Below are 14,339 nucleotides of genomic sequence, written 5' to 3'. Positions count from 1 at the left end.
GAGCTATGTAATGAGGCATGCAATCCATTTATTATGTGCACACATGATATAATGCTACAGGGAGATAGCAGAACATACGGCTCTAGGGAATATTATCTAGCCACAAGCCATGCATTCACACACCATGCTTTAATCTCTGACACATAAACCTAGCTAGAAATGGATCATCTTTAAATCCCAGTTAATTAACATGTAATTACTTTATTAGCACTTTGAAAACCCTTTAACAATGTCAAACCTTTGTCTCTGTTACAGAGATATGTATATGGTTTGCTTAGGGGATACAAGATAAGCAAAGGGTCATGGTGAAAATGTATAAGAAGTGTCGGCAGCAGTGGGATATGCAGCAGGTGCGAAAATAGTTTGAAAGAACCACAACAAATTGAATCGTTGCACCACTGGCCGGAAGGGATGCTGAGAGTTTATGATGAGCAATCTATCCTGCAAGGTTATTGTCTTGTGTCCTCTTTGAGTCTAACCTCTATTTCACCTTCACATCCAGTCAATGTTCCCATCTTGATATTACAGCTTAAAAATATAGCTTGAATTTGCCCCTTCTAATACTCTATGCATCTAAATTGCTTGTGCGTGCTCTTATCTCTTAACCCGACTACTGTCAGTCACTCCTCACTAGTCTCACTCAAGCTCAGATTGCAGGTTACAATCTACTGCGGCCAATCTCATGCACTCAGCTTTCCATAGCTTACCCTCTGTCAATCTTTACACTGGACCCATATGGTCCTGGATTCAGTTCAAACTCCTAGACCATGGATTCCTTCACTCTTTTGTCAATACCAACATTTCAAATAACCTTTTTTCTTTCTTCCAAATACATGATCCATGATCCAAGCACTGCATGTCACCTACCTATTCTGATGAAGCCATCTGGTAAGTGCCTATCTTTGGTACTTGGCTCCAAACCTTCTTTCTAAAGAAGAAGAAAAACAGTTAAAAATCAAACAAGCATTCTTTAGAAGTTATTTTGATATAAAACATATACAATAGTGTAGGTGTTGTTGTTGCTATCCAATAAACAGAGCTACCATCACTCAGTGCAGGTCACTCCACAAGACAAATATATATGCAATATAGTGCATACACACTATAAACAAATAACATTGGGTGAGAGCACGGAGAATAAATTAAATGCAATTTTACCACAGACTGCACAAATAGTTTAACCTGGAAAATAAAATAAAAGGTAGACTATAGTGTACACAAATAGCATCACTCACATGTTGCTGAGCCACTTATTAGCAGCCTCAAACTTTCAGCGCCTTAAATGGAAGTCAGAGGTGGATTGTTCTGAAATCATATGCTGGATATGCAATCAAGTATTCAGAAGACTCCCTTTTTAAACTCCGATATTTATAAACTAAATACCGTATATACTCGAGTATAAGCCGAGTTTTTCAGCCCATTTTTTGGGCTGAAAAACCCCAACTCGGCTTATACTCGAGTCAAGGTCTGTATTATGGCAATTTACATTGCCATAATACAGACTGGGGCTGGCAGAGCTGTAACTTACCTGTTCTGCAGCTCCTGTCAGCTCTCTCCTCCTCCGCGCCGTCCGTTCAGCACCTCGGTCAGCTCCCAGTGTAAATCTCGCGAGAGCTGCGGCTCTCGCGAGACTTACACTGGGAGCTGACAGAGGGAGCTGAACGGACGGCGCGGAGGAGGAGAGAGCTGACAGGAGCTGCAGAACAGGTAAGTTACAGCTCTGCCAGCCCCCCTCTCCCCCCCACTGAACTGCCACTGGACCACCAGGGAAGGAGAGCCCCCCTCCCTGCCATGTATCAAGCAGGGAGGGGGGACCAAAAATAAATAAAAATATAAATAAAATAAGAAATAATAAAAAAAAAAAAAAAAAATAATAAAAAAAGGGGGTATAAGGACCACTGTGGGAGGGGGGGGGGGTATAAGGACCACTATCGGAGGGAGGGGGTGGGATAAGGACCACTATGGGAGGGAGGGGGGGAGAAAAGGAACACTATGGGAGGGAGGGGGGGATAAGGACCACTATGGGAGGGAGGGGGGGGATAAGGACCACTATGTTAGGGAGGGGGATAAGGACCACTATGGGAGGGAGGGGGGGATAAGGACCACTATGGGAGGGAGGGGGGGATAAGGACCACTAGGGGAGGGGAGGGGGAAGTAAGGACCACTAGGGGAGGGGAGGGGGAAGTAAGGACCACTAGGGGAGGGGAGGGTAAGGACCACTAGGGGAGGGGTGAGTCAGGACCACTGGGGGAGGGGGGTGAAGGAACACGGGGGTGGGGAGGTAAGGACCACTGAGGGAGGAGGAGGGGAGGTCAGGACATATGGGGGGGGGGGGCAAATATCCTTGCACCGGCCCTGCACACACTGCATTCATACACACACTGCACTCATACACACTGCATTCATACACACACACACTGCACTCATACACACGCTGCACTCATACACACGCTGCACTCATACGCACACACTGCACTCATACGCACACACTGCATTCATTATACACACACTGTAAATAAATATTCAATTAATATATTTTTTTTAGGATCTAATTTTATTTAGAAATTTACCAGTAGCTGCTGCATTTCCCACCCTAGTCTTATACTCGAGTCAATAAGTTTTCCCAGTTTTTTGGGGAAAAATTAGGGGCCTCGGCTTATATTCGGGTCGGCTTATACTCGAGTATATACGGTAAGTAAAAAAGGAAGCAAAAACTTTAACTTGAATTTATTGAAAACAAATGTATATTATGAAATGTATCAATTATATGTTTTTGTCTCGGGATTCTTTTCTATTTTTCTCTTATTTTAGATAATTCTGAAAAGTTAAAAAACAAAAGATGTGGTTCTAGATTACACTTTTATATTAAAAATAGCAATACATATTTTCTATTTTATCTTTATCCTAATTGGTAGATATCCTCTATATTACAGTGTATATTTATGATTTTTTATTATTTTCCAGGTGATATTTATTTTTATATTCATACTCCATTTTTATCAGTAAGACATACATTTTTAGACATTGGGAATGTTTTTTTTAACATGTTTTTCAGGTTTGTTTGTATAAATATATGTGTAAACAATAGCTATTGACAGGACATTGCTATGAACTATGCACAAAAAGTTCCCAAAATATTCACTGGATTTTAACATGTGAATCCGCAGGAAAATGAGGAGACTCCACTAATATGGTGCTAGGAGCTGGGTGCCAAATCATGTGATTGGAAGAGATATGGGATGACGTGAGGGCATCATGATGTTGAGACACCATGATGCCAGAAACAATGCCGTTAACCCCTTAAGGACACATGACGTGCCTGACACGTCATGATTCCCTTTTATTACAGAAGTTTGGTCCTTAAGGGGTTAAAAACACGGAAATGAGGTATACGAATGAAAAGGCACTCGAACATAGAATGGAAAGCGCGCCAAAATCAACATATATAAGAGAGCATTGTCCAGATGGAATCTTACTACACTTTGATAAAGACTGACCGTTGAAACATGTTAATACAGGTGGACTTTTTCTTTTAATAGAGATCTTGTTTTTTGTTTTTAAGTTTGTTTTTTAATCAGTTAAAGGAACACTATAGAGTCCGGAACACATGTATTTCTGACCCTATAGTGTAAAAGCCACCATCTAGCCCCCCTGGTCCCCTTTGCCTCCCTAAATATAGTAAAATCTTACTTGTATTCAAGTCACCTGCTGCTAGCTCTGCTCCTGTCAGCCTCTGACATCATCAGAAGTAGTGGTCTGAGCCAATCACAATACTTCCCCATAGGATTGGCTGAGACTGACAAAGAGGCAGATCAGGGGCAGAGCCAGCACAAGTCAAACACAGCATTGGTCAATCAGCATCTCCATATAGAGATGAATAGAATCAATGCATTTCTAAGAGGAAAGTTCAGTGACTGCATGCAGAGGGAGGAGATACTGAATGTTTGGATGCACACTAGGCAGGACTGCCCTGGGAAACCCTCCCCCCCCCCCCCAACCTTCCCCCACCCCCAGCAGCCATCTAAGGAGTGGCCAGGCTGTAATGTAAACACTGCATTTTCTCTGGAAAGAAAGTAAGTGTTTATTGAAAAAAGCCCGAAGGGAATGATTCTACTCACCAGAACAAATTCAATAACATAGAAGCATTGAATGTGACGGCAGATAAGAACCATTCGGCCCATCTAGTCTGCCCAATTTTCTAAACACTTACATTAGTCCCTGGCCTTATCTTATATCTAGGATAGCCTTATGCCTATCCCACGCATGCTTAAACTCCTTCACTGGGTTAACCTCTACCACTTCAGCTTCTTTTAAATATAGTCTCATCCTTTACTGTGTTGACTGAGTTGTTCTGATGACTATAGTGTTCCTTTAAAGTTTTTACTTCCTCTTTACTTATTTATTTTATTAATATCAGAGTTTAAAAGTGGAGTTTCTGAATACTTGATTGCATATCCAGCATGTAATCTCAGGACAATCCACCTCTGGCTCTGGCACTGAAAGCCTGAGCCTGCTAATAAGTGGCTCAGCAACATTAATATAAATATTGTTGCACGATAGTCTACCTTTTATTTGGTTTTCCAGGTTAAACTATTTGCCTAGTCTGTGGTAAAATTGCAGTATTTTATTCTGCGTGCTCTCACTCAATATTATTTCTTTATTTTGAAATAATACATACCATTTACCTATATGACTAAATGGTTTATTCACCAATAATTGCAAGCTATGGCAAACTGACAAAACATATGGGAACGTTTAGCCCTAAGTAGCCATGACGACGAAGTATACTCTTATAGATTTCTTTTTTTTCCAGCCTACATTTTTAATGAGAAATTAAACACTATACATTAGTACTTTTATTAAACACAAACACAGGTGAATGTATGACGATTCATTTTGTTCTAGATCATGTGGAAGATTATAATAGCTTTGGAATGTGGACCTGTCTGCTTCCAGTGTGTGTGACTACGACCTTTCCAGTAGGCAAGGAAATATTGTTAGTAAACCTTATACTTAGTAGGAGTTCTGGACATGTTATGTTCCGCAGCACACTCATCCATGTACTCCCATAGTGCTGCACACAATATGACAGAGTGATTCTCTACATGTACAGCCGCCAGACTTGTCGTTTAAATCTCTATAATGGTTTTAAATAATCTGATTTACAATCAATATAACTAGCACTATTTTAATTATTTATTAATATGAATAAAGCATTATTGTATAATCTATAATGTACCATTATGCTATATTAGTGAGATATCAATAAAACCTCCCCATTAATAAATGTGCCAAAATGCATCAAAATATAAAAAGGAAATTGGCATCATACCATGAGCGGCAAGACCTCTACTGTAGTATTAAGCAACAAATCTTCAGGGTGTTCAGGGTTTCCACTCCGAAACAGATAGCTACAAACGAAGCAAAAAGGAATTAAAACCTAGTATTAGCATAATGAGGGAGTAAATGAAAAAATAAAAATAACCAAACGAAATTTCCCTGTTGCATTAGCATTCAATGTTTTTTTTTTTTTTTATCAGTCGTGATCATGTGAGACCCAGTCCATAGAACCTTGACGGTAGTCACCCTCTAACCCAAACACTAACCTAAAGCACCCCCAACCTCAAGTCCCTCTAAACTACTACAACCTTAAACCTTTATCACATTATCACAGTGTGATTAAATATTAGTGATATTAAAAGCAAGGCGTTAAAACTTTTTTTAATGTTATGCATGCCATATGTCCTTTATTCAAATCCAGCTCCCACACACTATCTTCCTTCCTCCATGCCAGCAATCCCTTTATCTGATAGCAAGATCTCCCTTCCATTTCTTCTAATTTTCATCTCCCTTAATGTCAACTTCATGTTGTTATCTCCATTCATTAGTTATACTCCCTCATATCTAAGAAGAAAACACCTCAAACCCCTGCCTGCAGAGGTGCACCAGAACCAACATTAAATAATCCGAATAGAGATTTAATGGTTAAAATATGAAAAAAATAAAAAAGTAAAGTCACTTTTGTTTGGGACTACAAAACATAGGGTAACCTCTGGTCTTATATATATTTGTTATCATAGGAGAATATTATTTTAGGACAAGAATTAAGTACATCCTGGTTCACAATTGATTTTACAAAATAATTCCTAAAATCTCTATGGATTCAGAAAGATACCACGTTGACCCCGCCAGGTGCATTAATAGAGTAAATGTAAAGAGAGACTCATATTAGGTGTTCCTGTGTAACCCCTAGCTTGATCTTATCAACACCTCTACTTTTTGTAGGCCTGGGTACCAAAGTTTTTTTTACTTCTGATGTGTGGGATAGAGGATAAGAGAGCATCAAGTTTGGGTCCCAGTTAGTTTAGTTCAGATTCACAGAATGTCACAGTTTCATTTGATAAAATTCCACATAAATAAAATTAGCAAAGATCTAAAGAGGCTTCAGAGTCTGGACATAGGTCTAACAAAACAAACATTTTATAAAACAGTCATACATCAAAATTAATGTAATCTCTACATTATTCCATTCCTACTGAATATTTTTAAATAGTATATATCCAGGTTAGTGAGAAGAACAAACAATAAATCTCCTAATGAATTAACCTACCGGTATGCTAAATTAAATGTTTCACTTTAGTAGGTAATACTGTCATTTATATACAGCATTATTCTAATGGGAAAAAAAAGATAATTCAGGAGAAAGTGAGGCTTCACATGCTGTGTGTGAGTGTGCAGCTGCTGATGTAATTCCATCTTTTAATCTTATGAAATTACTTACGATCCATCTCTCTCATTTAGAGCAATCGCATTTATGTCATCCCGAACAATGGCTCTGGAAATACGCACCAATTTATAATGTCTTGCTTTACTTCACATTGCTTTACAAAATAAGAGGTTTCTGCATTTGTATACAATTTGAAAACAATAGCTGGCATTGTGAGTGGTCTATGATGTGTTTTCTTTTATTCAGTAACCTCTTATTTAGCATAGTGATATGCATACGGTCTATCGGCATACTGTAGCTAGGAAACAGGTAATCATGGATACTTATAGGAGGCCTGGGATCAAAGATTAACTAGAGCATTAAAGGAGATTAACGCTAAACTGGGGAAAAAAATGCTATACATGCTAAATAGTTGGGTGTATCGAATATAACTTTATATTACAAACTGGGAGAGCCCACTGATCAATACGTTCCGCAATTTAGTCACAAATGATTTCCAAGATTATAACCCGTCACTCGAACACCGCCCTTTCCCCCTCCCCCCCCAAAAAAAAGCAAAACAAAAAAACAACAAAACAGTGACGACTTGGTATTACTTAGTGGATGTAATATAGTGAATGCTGTATTCAAATACAATGGTACGTTAGAAGATTTTTATTTTTTTATTTTAAAAGGTCCCACTTTTTTTTAATTAGGGCATAGTGGAATAATAATTTACGTCTCAAAATGTATAAATATCCCTTAATTTGCCTACCTATGAAAAATGTGTGTAATTGAATAAACTGGTCATTAAGGTGAACCTGCTCTCCAAGTGTATACTCTCATTCTATACTTGAATTTTCTTCAACTCGTTAACTGGAGCAATCAACTACGTTGTCTGGAAAGGTTAGGGAACTACACATACCCATTGATAGATCATTTTTCTGTTAAATTATTAAAAGCCCTCAGAAATCAATTAAGATTTTTGTAGGTTAAGAATTCAGGGAGACAGAAGCCGGCTTGGATGGTTAACGATTATACACACACAAAAAAAATGCCAGGTTCTCTCCTGTGTAGATAAACTATAAGCTTCTACCATGCAGGGCACTGAATCCCTAGCGTTCTCCGTAGGTAAACAGGGGAGCTTTCCGAGATCACTGGCATTGGTGGTGTCACTTGGTTGTTGGTGGGTAGGACGGGCCAATGCTCCACACACGGTGGGGTTATACTGTCCTCCTACCTTTTCAATATTGATTTATGAGGCTCTGAGGAGTTGGTCCATGTATTCCACTACAGCCAGCAGTTAAGCATTTACATTTTACAAGGCACATTTGCTAAATCAAAAAAGAATGCACACCAAAAAACCATAATAAATCTCTATCTATATTTATTAAATCACTAATAAGTATACAATACTAATACAACAGTCAGTGACACAATATCGGCTACAAATAATAAACAATAATAAGTATTTACCGCAATTCACAAGCCTAATTGGGCAGAAACACAAGTCAAATAAACAAACCCCCAACGTTTCGGCTCCTCCTGGTAGCCTTTATCAAGGGTGTCTAGCCAAGGGACATTTGCAACATACAAATGGATCATTAGAGTTGGGTATATATTATTGAAGCTTGTACGGCTTAGCTCACTTTGCCTGCATATGCCTTTATAACAACTTGCATGCCATGGCAAGACGACATAAGGAGCTACTTTATTCGGAGTACTCATTTCCAGGTACCATAGAATCCACCTTTCCAAGCCCATTTTTCCCTCTTTGAATCAGGGTGCTACTCTCATTGGAAGTAGCTACTGCTCCCTTACAACTGGATATCACCATAGCGGTCACAGGGCAGATGAAAAGGTTTATACCAGCTTTGAAACTAGGGCTACCTAATCTCTATACTGGTGAGGCGTACGCTGGAGATTGAATGGAGAGACACATCTCAAAACTAATGCTCAGATACAGTCTGCAGATTCGTGGAAAGAACATAAAGCAAAATAATGTCAGCATTTGCAGGATATTACTGTGCTCACACAATACATCTTCTGTACCACAAGGTGTTAAATGAAGAACATTATCAGTATCCCTATAGGCCAATATTTTAAAGTCAAGTAAGCCATTTAAATTATGAAGTAAAAACATGTAATCTCAATATCCTTAATTAAACAAAACAAAAAACACGTGCATATATATTATTTTTTTGGGGGGCAGGGGCACCAGTCCAATAATAGCAACTTAGTGGGTGGTTAAAAAAAGTTTTCTATTTAACAATAAATTTTTTTCACAGTAAAACACCACACATGCCAAAGATGACAACATCGCCAAAATGAAACTGAGCAATTGGCACCCTGCATATTTTGTTATATAAAAATGAAATCCATCTCTTTGGACAATTATTGCTCATTCTGTGAAGGGAGACTGGTATCTGCACAGTCTTTCTAGCGCGATTCTCGACATACATAACTTACAGGGAATCAAGGATTGGTTCCAAGGATTCTAATAAGTAGGCCAGTATGCTATTTGTACAGCAGATTAAGAAAAGCAATTGTCTAGCACAGCAACAAATAGCCATGACATTGTAGCGTGCCCTATTATCTCCCCATGGACGATTACAGCAATGTTTTATTAAACAGCATGCAGCAGTTACACAACAGCATGCGTTGGCGTTCATACCAAAAAGACAACAGTGTAATTACTAACCTTTCTACGTTCATTGGCTTGTCAAACTTAAAGAGGATGTAGTCTCCAGCCATTGGTGTTATGGCCCAGAAGAAATCTTCACCCAGATATGTCTTCTCCAGTGTGTGGCCTTGATAGACTTTTAAGGACGTAGAAACTTCAGCTGGCGGATTCACATGAATTTTATGCAACAATGGTTTCAGGAAGTCTTTATCCTAGTTAGACATATGTGATGGCTCAGTTATCTTCTTGCTATATATTATAGAGACTGCTTACAATTTTCTAAAACCTGTTAGTACCAATGCTGTGGCAGGACTGGAATGATAAGGGATCCAAACCTGGTACTGCAAGGTTTAAGGACCCATAAATAAAAAAAATAAAACTATAAAATGTAAACCATGCAAACGTGCCCATCTACTGTAATCTGCATGCTGCAGGTACACAGTAAGCAGCAACTTTTAATGCGCCATGACAGGAGCATCTAGTATTGGCCCCCCTACCAGTGGCATCTGAGAATGTGAATGCTAGATTTCATTCAATGTGCATTAAAGAAACATTTTAACTTTACAATCTATATTTTCTTTAACAAGAACAAAAATCCTGTTCACATTTCTTTAATTTTCCTGTTTTGCTATTTGACTTTAGATTTCGCTTTGAGACGATAAGCATTCCTGACATCTCCAGGGATTGTATCCTGCCAGATTCTGAATAAATATATACAATATAATTAAGCATTCTTGCATAGAGATGCTTTGTAAATATTAACCTGTTAACAATTTAAAGAGCTGGACTGATCGGAAATCATCTCATGAGCTAAAGTCATGTGGCCCACAAGATCATGTACTGTGCTGGCAATGAAACAGGGACTAAGGCTATCGTCCCCCAGGTTTTAGATTAGAAGTGTGCATCCATCAACATTTGCCCTGCGAGACCCCAGTGTAAAGATATACTATACAGAATAGCTCCATAATAAATGGATAAGAAATCTCTCATTATGTTTTGAAATATTGCACTGACAAAGAATACTGTATCTTTATTAAATGAGAAAAGCACATAAACATAACTGAACCAGTTTGCAGGATTTAGTAGATTGCTTTATTAACATTTACCGTCAGCAACATTTATAAAAATACAAAACTAAAATGCATCAAGAAAGTCAGCCGTGTTTATCATCCAACATGTCACAAGATATAACTCCAGTCTAGTGTCTCATCATTTCACTTTGTAGCTGCAGTAGCTGAATTTTATAGCAAACGGTAAGTCTACAGATAGGGCTGACTTTGTCACATCCACACTACCCATACCCAATTTAAGGAGTTATGCATTAAAGCTAATGTGATCTGTTTTGAATTCAGCTCTTGAAGGCATAATCACCTTTCAAGTTCACCGATGGAATTTTTCCTTAAGGGATGTAACATCTCAATTCAATCAGATCCTATAACCCACACATTAAGCTGCAAAACAGTACAGACAGTGACTCAAATTAACCTTTAAGGACCAATTTCTACACTTCATTGCAGTCAGGCACCTAACATAATTATGCCAGTAAAGAATACCCTGGTTTTGAAGTACTGACAGCTCTGAATGTTCGTTCAGTTGTTAATCAAGTGGGTGATTACTAATGATAGCTCAGACAGTCATATATCCTTATGGAGTGAAAGTAGTAGGTACGAGGGGTATGAACTCTGTGAGCCAGACACCTACTTTCAATTAAAGTCATATTTATTATCTATTCATTTTATAAAGGATTATATATTTCTTATCTATTCATTTTTAAAAAGAAGATATTGCAGGACATCCACAATATTTTTCCACGTATACTTACAGTAAGCTTCTGTATTTTTCCTGCCAATGAAGAGTGTAGACCAACATGCTGGAAAAGGGAAGGCCTGAAACGGATTCGCAGATTCGATTTCTGTCTATCACAATGTTTCTTCAAAGAAAAACAGGAAAACAGCACATTTTAATACATGTAATCATAAAAGCAAAGAAGCACACAGTTATGAGTACACTGCACAGGTTAACATTATGTAAACATTGAAACAACTACAGGAAAGTGAGCAAGAACCATGTCTTGTAATACTTCCTGTAACTAGTTTAAATTTATCCAAACATTATGGACCCGTTTTGTGCCAGTAACACCACTGAAGTTCTAAAGATTACTGCCTTAACTCATGTTGTTGCCGTATTCTATGCGATCTCAAGACCCACATGCCAGGATCTCAAGATCAACAAAAAAATCTACGATGTGGGATTTTACATTTCCTCTTATAAATGTCAGCTTTGTCCAACCTGGAAGACACTGATTGGCTGAGAGCACTAGGCTAACTAACTCCATGCAGGCTTAACCAATCACAGCAATCCAGGTGGGAAGAAACAGACCTCGCTAATGTGGGTATGTACAGGCTATGGTGCCTGTACTGCTCCTTTAATTCTGCAATTTAATTACTGATGCAGCCGATTCCAGGGCCAGGAAGCTCTATAAAATATAACCACTACAGCAGAGGTAAGCAACCTTCCGCACTCCAGATATTGTGGACTATACCCTTTGCCAGCATTATGGATGTAAAGGCCTTATGGTAGATGTAGTCCAAACCATCTTGAGTGCCAAAGGTTGCCTATAGTAATATTACTAGCACACAATGGAGATTAAAAAGAGTGCTTCCTGAACGTGACATTGTCAAGCTTACATTTAAAGGTGATAGGTTTGCTGTAAGCTCACATTTCAAAATTCACCATGTGTTATTAAATACACTGGCCAAGGTGGATAATGACTAGGCATTGCCTTCATTGGATAAAATAGCTACACTCCAAAATATCAGTGTTGTCACATTTAGTGTAATTTACCATCATGGAAACAAAGATGGACTACTTGGCACACCTGTATTATCTGTTAAAATACTGGGCTGGGCTCGCCCAGTTTATCATAGGGGTGATCTAATTTATATTTTTGTGGAAGATAAATAGATTTCATTACTTACTGCATCTTTTTCAGGATTGCAGACCTTTACCCATAATATATGATCCAAAAGCCAATCTATAGGCTTCTCTTTATAGAACATGAAAATGAATTCAACAATGAGTGTGATATCAGGAGCTTGGAACATTTTACCTGCAAGCGAAATATAATTATATTAGCATACATCTGCAGTAGTAAAAATGGATTAAGCATGATGGATATTTACTGATAAGTTGTCATGGCAATTCCATGTGCCATCTGTTAAACTGGTACAGGTGCCTAAAGCACACAAAATATACCTTTTATATATATATATATATATATATATATATATATATATATTTTTTTTTTTTTTTTCTTCTGGACAGATCCCTGGGTAAAATCCCCAAATACTGGCTTTTCACCTGGGGATTGAGAATTTGAGCAGACTCCTGTTTTGTACCACTGTATTTTTGAGAAAGCAAATACATCCCCGTGGAGATCTTAGGAATTTGTGTTATTTGCGATGAGGAAAACAATCACAGTTTAGTGGAGCTCCTTATACACAAATACAAAACTTGTATTTGTGTAGGAGTGAAGAGAAGAGAAGCCATTGGTTGGGTTTAACAACTTGCTACTTAGCAACTACTTTGTTTTGATTATAGAGCAAGACAGGAGGCCTCAGAATGCAAAGAGCTTCCTATGCTCTTATTGTCAGTTTTTTTTTTCTTTTTTATATTGGTGTATTTGCTGGGCTTGTTTTTTGTTTCTCTGCTGCCCATCTCAGCTTTGGGCCTCAGAGAGTAGTGATCTCAGGCGCCTGGTTTTAATGATTCCGTGATCACGTTGATTCATTTTTCCTTCTAGTCCCTTCAGGGTTCCTCTTGCTTTTAGGTGCTCTCTTGTGTGTCCCCCCCCCCCCCCCTGTCTCTGGGGACATGCTCGCCACAGCATTGCAATGGCCATTCTGTACCACATTGGCACTCCCAGGCGGAGGCCTTCGCGATCTTTCCCATTTGCAAGCTTTGCCAGCTCCACAGGTGTAGGGTACTGTTCTGTTGTGTGGGGCTTCTCTGGCTGGTCCCTGGGTTGGGGCATTGGGCAATTGGTTCTCAAGTCTGGACCAAATGGATGCTTATCTAACTGGCTCCTGCAATTCCAGTTAACAGGCAGTTGTAGCAGTTCACGTGTCTGCCTTTTGGCAGCAGCTCAGTTTCTTGGTGCTTCGTCAAACTTCTATGCCAGCCATGGGAGTTTCAGTCCATCACCTACTTGGACAACATCCTCCTGGATCCTCAGGATCAAGACACCCTTCAGCGAGAGACACTCCTGACAATTCGTCTGCTGCAGGATCTCGGATTCATCATCAACAAAGAAAAGTTGGAGTTAACGCCTTCTCACTCAGTCAGTTCAGTTCCTGGGGTTTACTGTGGACTCTGTGTGCTGACTCTCCCGCCCCCCAAGATCTGACAATCAGGAAGGACATTTCCTGAATCATTCTTTGTGTTAAAACTTCAAGACCAGGTTTGGATGCTAAGTCTTCTTTCTTCGTCCATTCAGGAGGGCGATCTTTGGCTCATGTCTGGATTTTATGTTCAATTAAGAAGCCAGCTCCAAAGGTTGGTGAGCCATGTGCAACGGGCCTATGGACCCCAGAAGAGCTGAATGTACACATAAATTACCTGGACCAGACTGCGGCTGTTTTATGACAGACAGGACACACTGGTCACACGTTGACAGTGCATTACATAACTGCCTGGGGGTTGATCCCGCTCGAAACTCCTGGCAGATCTCATGAATGATTTCTACTAGTATTTTCTGGACAGGCATCTCTTGATCAGGACAAGGTTGAGTCATATTCGTCAAGGATTGGTTCTCCTTCCTGCAATTGGAGACTTCTTCCACCGATCTTTCATCTTTTGGACCACTGGATGGACCCTTTTCATCTGGATCTGTTGCTTTCCAGGGCGAATTGTCAGATGCTCGATTTCTTTAGCTGGCTTCCGCTTCGAATT

General features: G+C 39.2%; 1 protein-coding gene across 2 annotated transcripts in view; it reads right to left on the bottom strand.

Annotated features, from left to right (window-relative positions):
- MGAT4A (alpha-1,3-mannosyl-glycoprotein 4-beta-N-acetylglucosaminyltransferase A) overlaps nucleotides 1-14,339 on the bottom strand; it is a 92,321-nt gene that overhangs the window by 5,393 nt on the left and 72,589 nt on the right. For both annotated transcript variants that reach the window (XM_063459073.1, XM_063459064.1), the window contains exons 10-14: nucleotides 12,368-12,498; nucleotides 11,212-11,319; nucleotides 9,408-9,601; nucleotides 5,333-5,411; nucleotides 868-928 (exon numbers count right to left, since the gene is read on the bottom strand). In XM_063459073.1, coding sequence (XP_063315143.1) covers nucleotides 868-928; nucleotides 5,333-5,411; nucleotides 9,408-9,601; nucleotides 11,212-11,319; nucleotides 12,368-12,498 — 573 coding nt within the window. The remainder of the gene's footprint in view (nucleotides 1-867; nucleotides 929-5,332; nucleotides 5,412-9,407; nucleotides 9,602-11,211; nucleotides 11,320-12,367; nucleotides 12,499-14,339) is intronic.

The sequence above is a fragment of the Pelobates fuscus genome, chromosome 1 (assembly GCF_036172605.1).
Source record: "Pelobates fuscus isolate aPelFus1 chromosome 1, aPelFus1.pri, whole genome shotgun sequence".
NCBI lineage: Eukaryota > Metazoa > Chordata > Amphibia > Anura > Pelobatidae > Pelobates > Pelobates fuscus.
This window is presented reverse-complemented; position numbering and strand designations above follow the sequence as displayed.